This window comes from Neopelma chrysocephalum, unplaced genomic scaffold (assembly GCF_003984885.1).
Source record: "Neopelma chrysocephalum unplaced genomic scaffold, ASM398488v2 Primary Assembly neopelma1_97934, whole genome shotgun sequence".
NCBI lineage: Eukaryota > Metazoa > Chordata > Aves > Passeriformes > Pipridae > Neopelma > Neopelma chrysocephalum.
This window is the reverse complement of record NW_020926216.1, coordinates 1-19,400: the sequence shown is the minus strand read 5'-3', so window position 1 is coordinate 19,400 and position 19,400 is coordinate 1. Positions and strand designations below refer to the sequence as shown.

General features: G+C 51.9%; 1 protein-coding gene across 1 annotated transcript; it reads right to left on the bottom strand.

Moving 5' to 3' along the window:
• Positions 1-82: 82 nt before the first annotated feature.
• On the bottom strand, positions 83-18,914 carry LOC113962001 (hydrocephalus-inducing protein-like; the record flags this gene model as incomplete). Its single annotated transcript, XM_027672802.1, has 14 exons — positions 18,418-18,914; positions 16,686-16,887; positions 14,434-14,563; positions 13,329-13,428; positions 12,150-12,268; positions 10,407-10,630; positions 9,124-9,191; positions 7,018-7,259; positions 6,095-6,195; positions 4,715-4,850; positions 4,049-4,213; positions 3,014-3,166; positions 1,132-1,364; positions 83-416 (listed from the first exon to the last, which is right to left on the bottom strand). Coding segments are annotated over exons 1-14 (2,283 nt in total), but the record flags the coding sequence as incomplete, so codon positions are not given.
• Positions 18,915-19,400: the final 486 nt, after the last annotated feature.

The window sequence follows — 19,400 nt, the reverse complement described above, 5'->3', positions numbered from 1 at the left end:
GGTGGCCAGCAAGGAAAGCCACTGGTGCTGCCATGGAAACCTGTAGCCTTAAACACTGTCTTGAAGGCCCTTGCTCATTTGCCCAGGCAAATGTCAAGGGGCTGCAGGAGAAGCCCCAGTGGAGGGGACCTGATGGGGAAGGCTCAGCCCTTGGCAGGGACCTCACCTGGGCAGTGCTGGAGAAGCCTTCCAGCACCAGCTCCATAGTCTGGCCTGGCTGCAGATACATCCCCCGTGGCTGCAGCTTAAATACGGGGCTGGTGGGTCTCTGGGAAGCGTTTTTGCCCTTGGTGACGCTGGGGGCAGGGAGAGAGTGACGCTGCCGAAAGGTGCTGAAACCTTCTGTGCCCCAGAACAGCTCCTGGAACTTCCGCCCCTTGTTTGTGACGTTGAACCGGAAAACACAGGGAACGAGGCTGGAGGAGAAGCAGAGATGGAAAAGGTCATGGGAGCTGCTATTTCCCTGCAGTCAAGTGCTCTCAGCGAGCAATCTGAGGCATTAATAGCTTGGAGATCATCTTCATTTCCCGCTCTTAACGTGGACCAGAAATAATGTCTGATGCCCTTCTGATGTCGTTATTGCAAAGAGAAAGAGGTTTATACTGGTCATGTAGTACTTCCACCTCTTCCCTCACCACAAGGGACTTCCTTCATCACCATGGGCTTTTTCCCTCACCATCCTGGGCTTCCCTTGATGGATCCAGACTGAAACCATCACTTTGAGAACACTTCACCTCCGGGAAGGCCACAAGAAGAGGATCAATGGGATGCCAATGGAATACACGGAGAGGTGATATTTTCTCTACTTAATCTGTCCCTTTGTCATTCTTTCTCTCCCTCTTTCCCTCTTTTTCCCATTTCTTTCTGTCTCTCTCTACCTCACATTTACTGTTAAATAAAAATCCATACTACTGACTGGCATATGGTCTCATTTGCCCCTTAATTCAGGCAGAGGTGTCTCTCTAATAATTTAAGGAACCCGAGCATAACAACATGTTTCTAAAGGAAACTCTGGCTTCAGGGAAACAGAGCCAGGGCCCCGAGCACTGAAGAAGATTTAGCCTGAAAGCCTACAGCATAACTGCTCCTTGCTGAGCCAAGAGGAGAGGCAGGAGTTAAGAGATCTCTTACTTGAACTGGGGTTCCAAATTCAGCTCCGGTGCAAACGGTTTGTCGATGGTAATTGTGGTGCCAATGCCCACAGCCTGGATGGGGATGACACTGGTAAGGTTGTTCTCAACGAACAGCTTCATGCTGTCCTCAAATCTCCCTGTGTCATCCAGGTTTGCCGTGACAACCACAGGAACCTCAGCCTTGGCAGGGATCACTCCTTCCCTGGGTTCAATACTCCAGCATTTGCCACCCTGTAAGACAAGCCAAACATGCATTTAGGATGGAAACCATGGACCCTGGAGACTCGTGGGGTGTGAGAAAAGGAACGACTACAGAGAGGAGGATAAAAATCGTAAAGCCTTCATTTCCCTAAATCTAAGCTACTGTGTCTGGGCAAGAGTAGAGCTTATACAACCTGTATTTTACTCACCTTTAACCCATTTTAACAGACTTTTCAGTTTTGCCCAACCCAAGGGATGCTCCTCCTCAGGAGAAGGTTATTCCCCCTCCAATCTTTTCTTGGAGTGTATGCCAAGGGAAGCTACTTTCTCTCTTCTGGCTTCCCCACAACAGAGCTGGGTTTTCACAAAGGCTCAAGGCTGCAGAAAGCCACGACTGCTCAAATCCCACCACAGCAGCCACACAGCTGGAAGATACTGCTGAGAGCCTGAAGACTAACTCTGCAAAACCACTTGAGCAAAAGCCCAGCACCAAAGTCCTCGCCCCTGAAGGACCAAAGCCCTGGCTTCCCACTGATCATCAGCTGCAGAGAGGTGTCCCAGAGCCCTCTGCCTTGGAAAAGTCAGCTCTAAATGGTTATAGCAGGGCAGGAAAACAGGAAGCAGAAAGAAAACTGCTTTGTGGGCATGGCCCAGCCTTCCCAAGCACTCTTGTCCTCTGCTTTCTCATGGACTTCCCTCTGTGGATGGGGTAAGAAAGCTGCAAGCTGCCCTGGGCAGGGAGGGAAGGCCTTCCACTGGGACAGCTGTACAGACACAGCTCGGCAGGTCCCGGCCTGGCATGAGCATGCAAAAACTATCATTTCCATGCCAGCACCACCCATCCGAGGTGGCTTGCTCTCTGCAGGGGTGGAGAGCAGAACTTCACTGTGGAGTTGAAGAAAGCTGCCCTGGAAATCCCGCACTTGGAGGTAACGTTTCCTCCTCAGACACCTGGGAAAGCAGCAAGTGGAAAACTCACTCTCCTCCTCCTCCTTGGCCCAGGAGGCTGAGCCTGGACTCTCCCCCACTGCCTGATGCTTTATGCACAGACACAACCATGCCCACCGTGTCGGGGCTGCTTTCAGCCAGCTCCAGCAGTCCAGCCCACTCAGCACGGAGAACAAACCTCCTCCCAAGCCTGTTTCCAAGCCCCTCACAGCCACCCCTGCAGCGGGGAGCACATCCCAGCCAGCCCAGCCCTGCTGGCTGCACCAGCTCTGCTCTCACCCCCAGGAGGGGGAAACTCCCCACCTGGAGCTTGAGGACAGACCTCACACCCTGGTCTCTGCCATTAACAGCAGTTTGGCACAAAGCAAATGTAGATGGTATGAGGAAACCACGGGGAAATCCTTGCCCTCTCAGGAGCAAAGGGCCACAGGCTCCTCTTCATCTCAGAGCTCCAAAAACGTGACTTGCACCACTAAATACCTTCCCCAAAATAAAGGGAGAACTTGTAACCACAATCCAGACTCGCTTCTGCTCCTACAACTCTGCAAACTGTTTCACTGAAGGTTGTGCCAGCTAAAACCACCTGCAGAGCCAGGCTCCTCTTGCCTCGGGTGGAATCTCTTGCCTCCTCTCTCCCACAGGGCAATTCTGAAACCTCACATATAAAATCCAAGTCCTGGGCTCCTGCTGACCAGGGAGTTTCCCTGGAAAACAGCCCCACAGACACTTACGATCTCTGCTCTGAAGGCTGCAGGGATGAGCCCCTGATTGCACAGCTGGAGAGTTTGGCAAGTGTCCTGTATGGCTCGGATCTTGCCGAAGTTTATCTTATTCACACTTGCGTAGACAAGCGGCGTCTTTCCAGTGCACATTAAATGCAGCTGCTGTTCCAGGGAGCAGGTAAGAGAGATTTAAAAAAAAACAAACCCACACAACAGGGAAAGTTAAGAAAGCTTAAACAGCTCAATCGCACTCAAGTAATTTCTGCAGGGACAGATATGATACTCCAGTTGAAATGCTGGACTTTTAGGCAAACATTTGACATCTTCCCCTCCAAATTAAAAAAGATTAAAGTCTGGGAAACTTTCAAACTGTAAACTGTTGGCCCAAACGTAAAGGTTTTGCAGGAAATCTGTAGTTAAAAATAGTCTGGCAGTTAAACAGCTGGTTATTCTGGTGGGGAGAAACCCTGCTCTTTAAGGGAAGCAGCCTGATAGTTACGAGCAAGTGCTTTGTTAAAAGTCAGGCTCCCCTGCACAGCCTGCACTGCCCGGCCTTCCTGTTGACTGGTTTAAGTGCACAATGGCAATGGCCCGGCCTGAGATGTTCGGTGCCATCCAGGGGATTTGGCATCATCATCATTTCCATTTGCTTGAATATAAGTTTAATTCCCTGCGACCACTTTTCAAACATCAGCCTTCCTTTCTGACACAGAAAGCTGAAGGTTCCCAGAAATCCTCCCTTTGTGTTCAGAGAGATGACATTTTAAAAGAGGTGTTTCCACAGTTACCAGTATTTAAAATGGAAGATTAATTAAATAAAATGATCCTTGATTTCAGCTTAGATGAACCATATGCTGAGATTACCCCCTAGGAGGACTCCACTCTTCCTCTTTTCCAGCATAAACTGCTTCTGCCACTAATGCCTTCTGTCCTTGTCCACACCAGCCACATACGACAAGTCCCTGCTTTCCCTGGAAGAATCCCTGTACACTCCACCCCCCCAGGATGAGCTGCACAAAGGCACATGCATCCCCTGGCACTCACCAGTGGGGATCTCTCCTTCCCGAACACGGCGATATCCGCCAGGATGGAATGAGCACCCACCGCCTGGGCTTCAACTGTAATTGGGATCTCCACCTCGTCGTGACCCTGGATGATCCCACACGGCTTGGGGCTGGAGTACCACAGAGCAGCGGCCTCTCGGTCTCTCTAGAGGGACAGAATCAAGTGCAACTTCAGAGGGACCTTTGAGGAAACTTTAAACTCCTTCACATCTACCACAACGGCAACTCACACACAATTTTTAAAAATCCCCAGGAAAAAGCTGAAAGGCACGAAAAAAGATGCAAGAATTGTTGGGGAGATTAGCATCCTCAGAGGGTCCAACAGTTGCTGCATCCACAGACACCCACTCCTGTGCTGGCAGCCTCCTTGCAGCAGCTTTTCACAACCTTCTAAGAGCTCTCACAAGAAAACACCCCAAACACTAGAATATAAACTGCTTCCTGAAGAGGTTCAAATGCTTCCTGAAGTTGATATTCAGGCAGGTTCCTATTTAGCTGCTTCCTAAAGTTGACATTCAGGTAGAATCCTGTTCTCAGCACATCTTTAAGTCTCAGTAGAAACCAGCAAGGTCTTATCCAAACCCCATTTGTCCCTAATAAACCCCTCAGCAGTATTTGAGAGGAGGAGGTGGATGAGATGCCAAACCTGAGGGAGAACTCTGTAGCATCCTGGAAGGGGGCTCGGGTTCACAAGGGTCAGCGTCTTCTGGCAAGGGACCTTTGCAGAGCACGGTCCACAGTCGAGGGTGGAGGTGAGCAAACGCAGCTCAGGAACAACACATCTGGGCAAAGAGATGACCCCGAGGGAATGAGAGAGACTGAGAGAATGGAGAGCGTTCACCCCGCAGAGCATGCAATGGAGCATTAGACATTTGTCACTGTCCAACAGACGTTTAATACCCCTCCAGAGATAAATCACCTTTCACGTCTTTCCACTCAAACATGTCTTGTCAAGGAGGGGCAAACCCTGAGACTCAGCACTGCAGAGGCTGCCAAGTGCCCGGGCAGAGCACAGACCTTGTCCCACAGCTGCCTCAGCCCCTCCTTTGCCCAAGGAGGCTTGCAAGGACTCCCCCAACAGGCCCAGCGAGCCGTGAGCTCTGGGGGAGCCTTCCCATTGAGGGTCAGTGCTCACCAAGGCTCAAGGAACACAAGACTCCAGTGTCTCAGGAAAAACAACTCCCTTCTCTCCCAGGGTGCTGTTGCCCTGCCAGAGAACTCAGCCGTTTGCCCAGTGCTGAGGGCACAAGCCACCCCCTGCCCTAGGGAGTGGGTGATCATCCTCCCAGTTCCTGCAGCTCCCTTGCTGCTGCACCCCACGGGTCCCAGGTCTGTCCCCGTTGGCGCCTGTGTTACAAAACTGCAGCCCAGGCACCGACTGAACGGCTCTGCCTGGGAGAGGGAACAGCACCAGGGAACTGCATCCCTCTTGTCATTGAACTGACACCCACAGCAGCACCACAGGAGGGAATTTGGCTGCAGCAACAACGTCTGCGTTAAGTCTGAGAACGTTAATGCTCAAAAGAGCCAGAGGGAAGCAGGGAAACCTGAGCCCACCTGCCACATCAAGGACTACTTTCCCCTCCCACTCCTGCCATGAGCCCCTTTCCCATTGCCATGGGCCCTCCTTAACTGAGCCAGACCCCAGCTCTCAGCAGGCTGCTCACTGTGTCCCAGACCAATGCTGCAGTGTGGTTGGAACCCAGCACCAGCCCACCTCTTGCAGGAAGGAGGACAGGAGGACCTTGGGAATTTTTTACTCCTCAAGCAGCAAAAGCCAGGCCAATAAATAATGTCATTCCTGTTCCCCAGAGAAGAAGGCCCAGGGCCATGCCTGGCTGTGAGCAGGGGTGCTTCTCAGCACAGACTGCTTTCCAAGCACTGCTGTTCTCCTACCTAGCTGGGCAGAACCAGCTTCTTAAGCAAGCCTTCTCCTGGAGCTGCAGCCAGCAAACCCCGAGCAAGGCACTGTGCTGGTGGCAGGTGCACGGGGAAGGACGAGCAGCTGCAAGGAGAGCACTGGTACCTGGCTTTGAGGTGCAGAGCCAACACCTCCTTGCCAAAACCATCCACGTCCACCACCATATCACAGTTGTATCGCCCCACGTCATTGGAACACAGCGTGACCTGGTGGAAGAGAAGAGCAGCAAATACTTCCCTTCTCCCAAAAGCTCATTACCCACGTGTGGTCTCCTCCGGTTCTTGTTTCGCAGTAAGGGAAGGGAGGATTTTGCCTTAATTCTTCTGCTGGCCCATGTGTAGAGCACAGTCTCTGGGAGTAACATAAGCCTTCTGGCAATACTGAATTTGTTAAACACACCTTGCAGCTGTCAGGGCACAGGTGGCTAAATTAAAGCATTATACATAATCATGTATAATGAGGCTAAAGCTCTACTCACTACTGTCTTCAAATTAGGGGCCCATTTTTCATTTGACTGCAATAACATAAATGCAAAGGAAATGTGTTGACTTGGACAGAATGAGTTCAGCTTTTCAGCAGGAAGCTGAGGGCAAAGTGTGCTCCTGCAGATGCTGGGCAGTTCATGGCTGCCGAGCTTTTCTTTCCTCACTGAGGATCCCTGCAGTGACCACAACTCATTCTGCTCCCCGGGAGAGGAGAAATGAGACCGGGAAGAAAAGCAAACTGCTTTATAGTGGCATCTCTGCAACAGCCACCTTCTGTCCTCATCCTTCCTCTGCCTGTTCTCAGTCAAAGAAGTCACGCTCAAAAACAACACACAAATGGCTTCTGTTGACCACGTGATCCCAGCTTATGGTTTTGGAGACACAATGGTGCTCCTTCAGGAACATTCCACGTAACCCAGCTCCCACACCAGTGCACATCCCCCCCTGCACAGGCTGAGAGCCGGCAGCACTAAAGCCCTCCCACAGCCCAGTGAGGCTTCAGCCCCACCTCCTGACCCACGTGTGGCCAGACCGCTCCCATACCCTGATCTCCCGGGATCCCTGGGAAGGGATGGTCCCTGTGCGGGGTGTTATGCTGAATTCCCTTGGCTTCTCCTGACATGGAGCCAGTGTGCCTTTTTCCCAGCAGGGGTGAGCGTTGTCTTTCACTTGATCAAAGCTCCTAAGGCTGGGCTGTCCCTGGCCATCCTCAGGGATGCGAAGGTGGAAGGTGATGGGCACCACGGAGGTGTTGATCAGGCGGCACGACAAGGTCTGAGGAAAGCCTAGGAAAATGACACAAATGGCCATGTAGGCACCAAGCTTCTCGTGATTTCTGGTGTGAATATCCTGGCAGGATGAAACTGTGCTTGGAGTTTAGCTCTTTGTTATCTGAATGACAGCTCATGGAGCAGCTCAGCGAGCAGTGAATCGTCACTTGGACACTGATCCCAGGTTGCTGCCTTGGAAATGCCCACTCTTAGCCCTGCTGAACACCACAAGTTTCTCTCTCTCTAACTGCCCCAAACCAGCACCATCAATTATTTCCACACACTGATGAGTGTGCATCCAGACTGACCATTTACTCTGAAAATTCAAGCCATAAAATTCCCTGTTAACGCTGTCAACACTCTCACCATTTTCAAGATATTAAAGCACTGAGTTGTCATTGGGGAGAAGCTACAGCAAAAGAAATGGAGGATGGAATGGGGAACTGGAACATGATGCAAAGCACCCCAATGCAGTTTCTTTAGGCAGGATCCTTAAGGTATCTCCTGGCTTGGGGTAACCAGACTGAGCACGGACAACTCACAGCCCACTTCACTGGAGGCAAACCCGAGGCTTGCTCTGAGAGCAGTGATTAGGAACCATGTCTCACCTTTTCCAACAAATGGGGACATCAAGCCACACTGCACACTGGCTGGCATTGCTGCCCACAAGAGTTGACACCACCTTAGCTGTGAGACTTGTTTCCCATAACGGAAAGCCAGGGATACAGCCACACCTGGTGGGGATGTCCTGCAGAGCCAGGACACCAGCCCACAGCCTGCTCTGCAGTGCACAGGTGCCTTGGCTGGCCAGCTCTGTGGGGAGGAGACATCTCCCAGGGCCTGCTTACCAAGCACCATTTGAACCCAATGGGGAGGAAAACCAACTGCAGGCACAGCAGGGAGCTTCTCTGTGCCCATCAACAGTGACACTGCCCAGCTCCAGCAGTGACTCCAGCAGGGAGGCAGGAGGGGCACAAAAAGGACAAACACAGGTGTCCCAGTCCGGAATGAAACCAAGGTCACCAGATGCAGACAACAGCCAGCAGCACAGTTAAAAGAAGCAAAGATACAACAGCTGCCTTCAGCTGAAGAGGTCTTAGGAATGAAATCGGAGGAAACAGGATGAATCTCCTCTAACAGAACCATATTTGTGCCTGCTGCCTTTCTTGTTGTTTCATTTATTCAGAAGAAAACTAAGAAGGGGTTCAGCAGTGATAGAGGGAAGGGAGGAAGCAGCTCAGGAAAGGTAATGAGTTTTCTTGAAAAGTCCATGAACTGCATGAAAACACAGAGGCATCCTGGGTGCAGAATGATAATGGCCCTTCAGTCAATCCATGACTGATTTCACATTTAAACTGCAGATCATCTCAGTAGAAAGCCTTTTGTGAGCCTGAGATGGAGAACCAGAACCTGCATTTCAATGGTGACGCTCTGGATGTTCAGCCAAAAGCTCTGTCAGCAGAGCTGGGCTTCTGCTGGGGAAGAAGAAGAAGCCCATGGCTTCCCACCTGCTCAGGGATAATGAGGTGCCCTCACACCACTAATTAACATCCCACACTAAAGGTACATGGCTTAAGCTCCCTTCTCCTGCAGTCCCATCCCTGGGCCCTCCTGGGACGAGGACTTTTACGGTCGTTCTGCTGCCAAGGACTGGGAGATTGGAGCAGAAGAGACTACGAGGGACACCAGAAAATACTGACTTTCTATTCCTTTGGTCCTTTCGGATCTCACGATGGCAAAATGCCATCAGCAGCCCTGGAGTTAACACCCTGCAGGCTGCCATGGAAGGGCACGAGTGACAGATGCTCTTCTGTTCAAGTGCTCCATTTTGGCAAGGCACAGATCCCTCCTGCTGCATCCAAGCCCAGGGAACACTCACCAAAGGAGACGTCATTGAAGTCAAGGCCACCTGTGCTGAAATGCAGGCTCAGTCCGGTGACGTGGCCCCTGCGAGGACGAGGACAGAGGAGGCAACGGCTTGGTTAAAGGGAACTGCAAAGCCTTTGGCCGTCCTTCCGGCTCAGGGGGGTCAGAGCTGGTGTCAGAGCCCCGTGGGTGTGGAACCAGCCCCGCACCCTGTGCTCAGCACGGCGTCCGTGGGCACAGGAGGCGGCCGAAGCCAAGGGGTCAGCAGCCCACAGCTGCTGATGGGGCTCAGGGCACCACGGCAGGCAGGGCGTGCCCCCGAGGTGCTGCTGGCCCCATGGAGGCCCCTGTACACACACCCAGAGATGGCTCTGTGCCCTTGCCTTAGGAGAAAGGCCGACTCACTACTTTTCTCTTGCAAAGTAATAACCTTTTTGTTATGTTTTATCCATTTCCCTGATGTTCTTGGTAAAATGGACTGCAGATTCCTTTTGTTTCTTTCCTACCTTGATTCAGGGCCTCCCAACAGCGGCCCAGACACAGCCACCTATAAAGCTCCAGAGCTCCCAGCATCAGCTTTCCTGCCTCCACCACACTACCCCATCAGCCCGTGGTTCAGACTAGCTGGGACAAGCCCTCGTGCTGCTGTGCTGCTGAGGAGGGAGCTTTGCCTCTCCTTCATCACCCCTTCTCCCCTTGGCTGGGCGAGGATTATCTTTTGCAATGGCACCAGCCCATGGGATGATGCCCAAGTCCTTGTGACAGCCCCTGCTGCTGCAGAGCTCCCCGTCTCCCACCCCAGTCCCCTCCTGCTGTGGAAAGGAGGTCCCAGAGCACTCCCTGCACAGGAGCTGGGAGCACGGCCTGTGCCCGTGCACGGGCACCAGGGATGATGTGAGGCTGCTGCTGCCCCTTTGGCAGGGACCATTAACAGAGGATTTTAGAACCACTTCTTCTGGCTGCAGAGTCACCCAGGCTGGCCCATCTCCAAAGCCCTGGGGGCCATGCTGGGTGTTCAGAGGGGACATCCCAGACCAGCAACTGTCCAAAGCTGATGCCTTCCCACTGCCTGCCAAGGCGGAGGGAGGTCCCTGCAGGAAGGAGTCACTCCAGCTCCTGGGTACCTGCACTGGGCAGAAGGCATCCCCACACTGAGGGGATGCCAACATCAGAGCCAAGACTAAGACCTCGGGCAACACCTTTTTTCTCTGCTCCACCACCAAATGAGGCAGGTGAGAGGTGATTACCCAGAGACAGCTACAGACGTGCCCACCAAGCTCCCAGAGCCCTCCTCACCTGATAGTCAAGGTCACAGGCTTAGGGGATTCCGTCACATTGAAATGGAATTCTTCCTCGAACTCCCCCAGGGTGGTGGAACTGAAGGAGATCTGGATGGGCTGGAGCCCGTTGGGTGGAATGATGCCCTGCTGGGGCAGAAAGGTGAAGCAGGAGCCGTGGGCTGTGGTTGGAGGGATGAGCTCAAAGGGAGCATCAATAGCTCCTTTGTTAACCAGCATTGCCTGCAGCAGCAAGAAAGCAAAATGGAAATACATGAGCAACCTTCCTTTCTTACAGAAGGCTGAGTCGCTTTCTAAGAAACCATTAACCCCTGGAAAGGCAGAAGATGCCGTGTGCTGCTACGTGGCAGAAGCCAAAAAAGTACAACAGGAGACAAGTTCTGCCTTTGGGTTTTCATGCAAAGCAGCGATAACTTCACACAAGCAGAGTCACTCCTGGGTTATCCCAGGGACACGGAGCAGGTCACTCCTGGCCACCATCGCCAAGTTCATTCAGACCCGGCCTGAGGAGCAACGTGGGGCAATTGCAGCCACGCAGGGAATCCCCACAGAGCTGCTGCTGCTCCAGGGGTGCCTGACCCGTCCAAGGGCAGCACACATGCAGCTTCCATGGCAGCCAACCAGTTTATTGCGTGCAGAAGACACCTCAGAACGGTGCTATCAGCAACTTCAGAAGCTCTCCCCAGCTCTGCTAGGGTAGATCGGTTGGGTTATTGTATTTTTCATTTAATCTGATAGTTTCTTAGACCTTGCTCAGCTAGACATGTCCAGAAAGGATGAATGTGAGGTGCACAGCAGCTCCACCTATTCTAAAGAGTTGCTCTCTCACATCTCTACACAGCCAAGGGGAAACCCTGCCATTGCCATGGACTTATCCATCTGCTTTGGAATTCTTTCCCCAGTTGTTAGCCTGGCAAAACCTGTCAGAACAGTTGAGGCAGAAGCAGAGGGATGTCCCTCATTTTGTAGCTTTGCAGTTGCTGTTGAAAATATTCCCGTATTCAGCCTCTGCCTTGAAACTTGAAAACTACTCTCCTCTCGTGTGTTACCTGTGTTACAAATTGCACTTGGGGATCCCATGCTGAGCTGAGGTTTACCTGCAGCGTAGCTGCTTAGGACAGCACTAACAGTATCATCTACTCACTCACCTTTTCTCATGTAATGAAATCAGTATATCGATAGTGAGAAACAATAAAGTATCGGCATCAAAAATGCAGAGAGAGCACAATCTTTTGGTAAGAAAACAACTCAGTGTGTCCTTTCCTGCCATGGCAAAGCTTTTGGAAGTGTCTGGCATGATGCAGTGCCTCATTTTCCACCTTTTCCAGTTGCTCTCTCTTGCAGTGGACTCGAGCTCAAATGCAGCCAGTTTGTTCCAGCTGCTCTTGAACAGCCCGAGCACAAAGGTGCCCTGAGTCTGAGGCTGGAACAGAAGCCTCTGAACACTTCAGCTTTTTGACCCAGTGTTGCTTTCATGTGTTGAGGGGTTGTTTGGCAGAAAGCATCCCAGCTGACCTCCAAGGGAGGTTGCCAAAAAGCAGGAATTGGGGCTTCATGAACAACAGACAACACCTTTCAGACCCCGGAAAAGGATCCAGATTCTGTGAAACCCCCCAGATTTGACTAGTATGTCAAATATTCCCTGCTCACAACTGCCCAAGTTGCCAGAAATTCCACAGGTCCACCAGGCTCCCCTCTGCCCCAGGAGCCATCGGGATCCACCCCAGCCCCTGCTGCTCACCTCATAGCTGTAGGCTTCTCCAACCAAAACTTTCCCCATGTCCAGTTCCTCAGAGCTGAGTTGGAGGCAGGGCCCGAGGCCTTCCCCTGTGAGGCGCAGGAGCAGCCTGGTCTCACGGCCTGGGGAGAGATTTCCATTTCAGTAGAGTAATTCTTACTCACTTATCCTGCTTTTTCCAGGCTGCCTCAGTCCTAGTCCCTGACTCCGAGATGGGTGAGACCAGCTCCTGATGCTCCAGGGGAAGAGATGGACCCTTCTCTTCCCTCAGGAGATATGCCTTGGGGCTGGCTTCCAATTTCTAACCCACCCCTTGGGCTCGTTTCCCATTTAGCCACCAGTTTGCACCCTGAAAAAGCGATGCCGAGTTTAAAACATTATTTCTGTAGTGATAGGACAAGGAGTAATGGGGACAAATGGCTAGAGGGTAAATTTAGGTTAGATATACAAAAGAAGGACAGGGGAACTCGAACCACGCTGTGCTCTGAGAGTGTTCCCTGCCCTGTGTGGGCACAACAAAGCCACCACCTCTGTGAGGGGTGACTCGGGGTGGGGGGGCAATGATAACTGCTCCCAGAAAAGGACCTGACAGCACTCCTGGGAGCTGAGCACAGCAAGCCCAGTGGCCACCACCTGGACACACCTCAGCCTGAGAGCCAGAAGGTGACAATTGCCACGCAGGGAGAGAAGCAGGTGCTGGCCAGGGGTGGTCCTTCTGCAGACAGCCTGGGCTCAGCAGGGCTCAGTCACCTCTGGTCTGCTGTTGTCTGGGCAGTGGGAGGTGATCCGGGCTCAGGGAGCACATTTCTACCTCAGCTCCTACTGCCTGATGATGGATCCATGCAATGAGGAGCCATCCTGGAGGTCAGTGCTCTAGAGGGGCTTGGTGCCCGTGCCCTAAAGCTGTTCTGCTGTGTAGCTCTTTGGCCTTTGAGGAAATACTGGCAAACCCAGGGCATGAGAGCTTATCCATGCACTGCTTGGATTGTTCTGGAATCAGTGTCCTGAGCCCTGGCCTTGCATGGGAGACCACCAGGAAGCCGCAGGGACAGTGGACATGAGCCAGCACTGCCCTGCTGACCTTGGACCCTTCCCAGCACTTCCACGGGAGCCCAGTGGGCTGCAAGAGTATTTGCACCTCCCCCTCACTGTGGGTGAGAGAAAGAGGAGAAGGAGCTGTACCTGAGATGGAACAGTAGGCCACTTTTCTGTAGACTTGGGCTTCTCGGGGTTTAAATAACACCTTGATTTCAGCTGAACAATGTGGCCCAACCTCTCCCTCCTAAAACAGAAAGAGACAGCAAACCATTTCCCTTCCAGTATCACATTTCTTCTTTTCAACCTGTAAGCCTTTACTTAGAGGAAGGAGTGAACAACGCAAAGAGCCCGAGGAAACACTCCCTAACCAGCTCAACACAACCCCAGGATGCTCTCAATGCTCAGCTGATCAGCTCCCACACTACAACATTCCTACTGCTCTGACACAAGCTCTTGGTCACATCCTCCTGCTGTTGTGCTGACACTGGTGGCTCTTGGCCTTAGATGGGCGATAGGAGTAACCAAGAAGAGAACATGATCCCCTTCCTTGGAAAGGAAAAACTTAGTTTAACTCATTTTAAAAGAAAGCAGAGGCTGAGATTATTGTAGGGTTTACTCCAAGACGAGGAGGGATTTTGCACTGCACAGACAGCAGGGATTCCTCATCTCACATGTGCCAATACTCATAGTCAGGGCTCTGGTTGATGGAAGGACATGGGGGTTTGCTTGCATAAACAGGAAAAGATTTTCTGTCCCTGTGTGCAATAGAACTCAAAAAGTCCATTTCCAAGTCTTGTGTCCAGGCTCCCAGATGACACTGGAAGGGAGACTCACACATGCTGTAAGTCCTGGTTACAGGGAGGGATTGGCATTTCCATGACCTTGGGCTGAATTTGGCCTCCTTTTCACTTCAGGTCAGTCTGTGAACTGACAGTGCTCCAACACCCTCTGGGAAGCCCCACACATCATGTGTAAGTTGTGCCCCTTCCTACAGTAACCGACCCCTCTGGGCACTGCAAGGACACGCACCAAGCTCCCTTGACGTCGAGCCCTTGCAGCAGAGCTCAGCTTTAGGCAGGTTCCTGCTGCCTGCCAGGAGCCCACAGGGTCGCAATGCTTTTTGCAACAAGCTCTCCAGCCTCACCAGAAACCCCATGTCTTCTCTCGGGGCACATCAAGCCAGCTGAGGTGGGGATCTGCCCAGTGACCTCATTCAGGGAGGGGGAGGAGGTTCTCAGCTATCACTTACCAAGGGCTCAATGGTGAAAACGTCATCTGAGAACAGCATGGGGTCTGCCTCAATCTTTGCTGTCTCCTTCTCCAACTCGCGGTGGTAAAGGTCAAGCTCCTCATAGCGCTGAGACAGATTGTGACACAGCCTGCAGCCACAGGGAGAAACAAAGGCAGCAGGTCATTTAATAAGCCACTGATTTGCAGAGCTGAGTGTAAGTGCAGAAGCAGCAAAGTGCTCAGGGAGGAGCAGCAGCAGCTCCACAGCAAAGGGGCTGAGCCCGAGCCACGGGGTCCCACAGGGCTGAGAGGATCACTCGTTGTTCGCTCGCAGGGCAGGTGCTTTTACTCCACACTGACAAGCTCAGGAGAGGTTTTGAAAGCCAGCAGCCCTCAAGAGAACCTCCTGGCTCAGAGCCACTGCCAAAACTGAGGGAGAACCCACCAGTGATCTCAACTGACTCTTCCTACCCCAGAGCTGCTTGGGGGAGGCAGATAAAGATCAAGGAGCCCCCCCACTGCCTGCAGGGCTTCCCTGGCAAGGGGAGAAGAAGCTGGCTCTCAGCTGCAGGTTACCAGCACCCCTCTTGGTTTCTTCCCTTCTGGACCTGCAGGGATAAGCTGACCCTGTGTGCGCTGTTCCCTACACTGCCTTCCACCAGAGCATCCCAGAGCACTTTCAGAGCCAGTTGATGAATTCAGGCGTGGCATCTCTTCAGTGACATTAAAGGTTTTGTGGGCATGAAAACAGAGGCCCTGAGAGGGGGACATCTAGCCTTGAACCACCTTCTTTTTTTCCTCCTTTTGGCCTTCTCTGCAGACCTTTGGCACAGTTAATCTCTCCATTACTTGGTAGCTGCAGCAGAAATCATTCTAGTGTTTTAAGATCACAACCAAGAGATGAGAAAGGAACAGCTGCTTCCCAGCTGGCAGATCACTGTTCCCCCCTCAGACTCCAGTCCCCTGGCTGTGAGGAACCTGCAGGTGGGGGGACAAGTAGAAGGCTCCATAGGGAGCAAACTGAGGCAGTGGAGTATAAACAGGACAGCATCCTCACCCAGCCAAATTCAAACACTGTTAGAAAGGAAGTACAGTCATGGATATTACCAGCTGCACACAGACAGAGCCTTGGGCAAACACTGTCACTGGCACCAAAAATACTGGCTATGGCTGGCTCCCTGCCCCAAAAATACTGCCTATGGCTGGCTCCCTGCCCCAAAAATACTGGCTATGGCTGGCTCCCTGCACCAAATATACTGGCTATGGCTGGCTCCCTGCACCAAAAATACTGGCTATGGCTGGCTCCCTGCACCAAAAATACTGCCTATGGCTGGCTCCCTGCACAGCGCATTCAGAAATGTTTCTCCAGGGCTGACCTGCAGTGCTGGGCATGAGGAGGGCTCCCAGTCACCGAGATGGCAACACTCTGCTCAACCTCCATCAACAGACAGTAATTTCCCCATGATGTGCCAGAAGGCCCTGATACTTTGCAGCCCCAACTTCCACTGGCTTGTGTTATAAAACAAGTGAATACCTGCCCGAGTGCAAGAAGCAGGGTCACAAATAGGACGATTGATTTAGGGGGCACTCGCCTCAGAGGACCCCCAGAGTGGACCCCTGACAACCACTGAACTAAGACCTGAGCACGTGGAATGGCAAAACCACTGCCACTCTCGCCCCCCACGCTAATGAGGGACTGTACAGAAGTAACTCACATAAATGGCCAGGAGACAGAGGAGCTCACTAAAAAAATAAATCTTTATTCTAATAAATGGGAGAGTTCACTGAACAGACCTCAGTGAGGTCTCAACTCAGTGGAGGTTGCAGCTTCTTTTATCCCCTTTGCCGGAGCACAGGTTCCCCCCATTTCTCCATTGGCTGGGATACTCTGGAGTTACAGGCTTCCCGGCAGGCCTACTCTGTGTCCCCCATTATGTGCTCAGTAGGTGGCTCTGGAGGTCACTGACATGGTTCAAGGTGGAGGCCACAGCACTTCAAAAGGGAGGACAGGGCCACATGATCCTCCCGTGCTGCTGGTTGGTTCCCCTGTCTCTGGGCAAACTGCCCCTCTCCCAAACTGACAACTGAACAACTGAACAACTTTGTGGCTTCTTACTGCGAGCTGTGACTGCCCTGCAAACTTTGCAGGAACACCTACTTGTTCCTAATACCCTAAAGCACTCAAAAGCACAAGCACCCCCTGAGGCCATGCGTTAGTTTTACCCTCGGGCAGTGTATGTCACTGTATGTCACTGCATCTTTCAGACCAACCTGATCTTCTGCGGATACTCCTCTGCCTCAGTAGCAAAAGCCTTCCACTGGAACCGGGCTGTGATGTTGCTTCTGTTGTGGATGGCCATGGTTCTGTGGCTGGACAGGGTGAGGTAAGTCTTGCCAAGTTCCAAAGAGTACGGGTCCAGCCCGATGTTGAAGTCCTTAGCTTTCCCAAGAAGTCTGGTGTGGGTATCTTCACCTGGAACAAAGCAAAGAGGAGTCTTTGCTCAGCTCCCTCGCTGATGGAATTACAAGGAGCAGAGCAAACCACAGGTAACAGAAGAAAGTGTCCAGTTTTTAGCTGGATAAGTAATTCCACGGATCAGTACATTTATCAAATCCCAGCAGCTCCGTGGGTACAGTGTGAGGATGTCCTGGACACCACCTTAAGCACCTTATTTCTGGTGTGTTTGTAGACATTTGTCCCCGGGTGACAGTATTTACAGTGAGATTTGTCAGGTGTGCTCAGGTGACCCACTCAGATCCCAGGCAATTCTGCATCAAATTCATTCAGGTGACTCTAAGGAGCCCCACTCAGTCACAGCCCAGGGGCTCCTGAAGGCACCCCACGAGACTCCTGCCTCTCCCAATCCCTTGTTGCTGCCAAGCAAAGATTCCTGGGGGCAGGTGTGAAGAGAGGGAGGCCCAGGGGAGCAAGGGAAGTGAAGCCCACGGCAGAAGGGAACAAAGGTGAGGAAACAAGACACAATGTTCTACAACATTCAATGTGACAAAGCACTAGAAAATCAACACCATGAAAGCCATCATCCCCTCCCTGTCCAAACCCATGGCCACATCAGTCTAGAAATATTCGATATCATTCTGATCTCAAACACCAAGCTGAAACATTTGAAATGAAAGAAAGAAGGGCAGAGAGACAGACTAAAAGCACAGAGCAGCTTTTACATGAAGACTGAATGGGGTTCCTCAACCTAGAAATCGAATGGGAGACAGATGGGAGAGGTTTGGAGAGCATGAATGGCCTGGAAAATGGGAATAAGGGACAATTTGTCATGATTTGTCATCCAACAGGAACCCGAGGGCCTGGAAATGTTCTTAGACAGAAATTACATGTATGTGTAGAGGGCAACATAGAAAAGGGGTCTGTGGCAAGACAACAGAGAAGCAGCTTAGGGGACAGAGGTGAGCAAGAGACACATTGCACTGGAGAGAGTTGGATGGAAAGCTGACATGTCACAGACAGCACTGTCCAGGAACACAACTTCAGCCCTGCACATCCACGCTGCAATGGAGAACCAAGGTTCCTCCTTCCTCCACTCAGCAACTCCCAGCAAAACAGGATTCCAAAAATCTCATCCCTGTTTGAGGGCTTTATCCACTTTATCAACCCCCTAAACACTAACTAGTTTTCACTTTTCGGTAAAGCTGGGACAGGGTGGTGCTGCTGGAGGGGGAATTCAGGTGGCTGGGACAGTGGGGAGTTGGTAGAGGACTGTGGTGGGGGTGCAGGATGGAGAATGGACCCATGCTGACACCAGGGTGCCCCCAGGGATGGACCAGCACACACCAACACAGCACATCCAGGACAGGGACAGACTCAGCCTTGGCCCCTTCTTTGCTCACTTCTGAGCACTGAAACACACAGAGGCTTTGAAAGGAACAGTTCTACAAGTAGTTTGCAGAGCAAGTCTAAGTTGTTCTGCTTAGAAAGGGCTCTGCTAATGGGAAGGATGGAGGGTGAGTGCCCCGTGCAGTGCCCAGCACTCACCTCTGTCACAGTGCACTGCCAGGGATGTGGAATGGTGCCCGGTCTCCCGCGGGTGATATTCCACTGTCACTTGCATGGCTTCACCAACGTCGAGGGTTCCCGTGGCTGGACTGACGGTGAAAGGGCTGCAAGACCAAGAGAGAGATCAGGACTCTTGGGGGAGGTTTGGGGACGATATTTGCAGTCTAGTTCACTTCAGCTGACTTGTGCAAGCGAGGAGCAAAGCAACCACAGTCAGCAGAAGACAGACAGAACACACGGCATCAGAAACAGCTACTGACTCTCTTCAGAGGAGATGCAGCCCTCAGCAAATCCTGTCGGGTGAAATGAACTCATCTCCCCCATACTCTGCGTGGAGGCTCAAGGGTCTGACTGCCAGCAATCCCAGCAGAGAGTGGTTTGGGAAGAGCACAGAGAGGGTTAAGAGCTATTTGCATGCACAACTTGACACTGACACCCTCAGGAATGTCTCTTTTCCAGTCCCCTATAAACCTCATTCAAGAGATGCAAATGGCAGGGCACTCCCTGTCCTGTGAGATTACAGCCTAGGAATCCAGAGGGAGAATAAAGTCTTCCTTGAAGACCAGAGAATAATGAGTTTAATGTGCAGTGTGGTTGTTTGGGGTTGTTTTTCCCCTTGTAAACATCCTGGTTTAGCCTAAGAAAGGGCACGTTTTATCAGCATTTCAATGAAAGCTGTTGGAAGAAAAGGAGCAATGAAAACTCTGAATGAGTGCAACTGCAAATTGGAGCAATACAGCGACAAGGACACAATACCCAAAAGGAGGGTCCCATTTACAGCCTGAAGGATTCAATCCCAGCTAAATGAAGTGCCATTAAGAGCAGCACATCAAGGGAGCTGAACAGGAGGTTTCTGTGTATTCACCAGCATGCAGTCTGGGATTCTGGAGTGTCATCCAGGCTGGTAACTGTTTGCTTGGCCCACCAGAGAAACAAGGGAAATAATTAGGCAAATGTGTTGG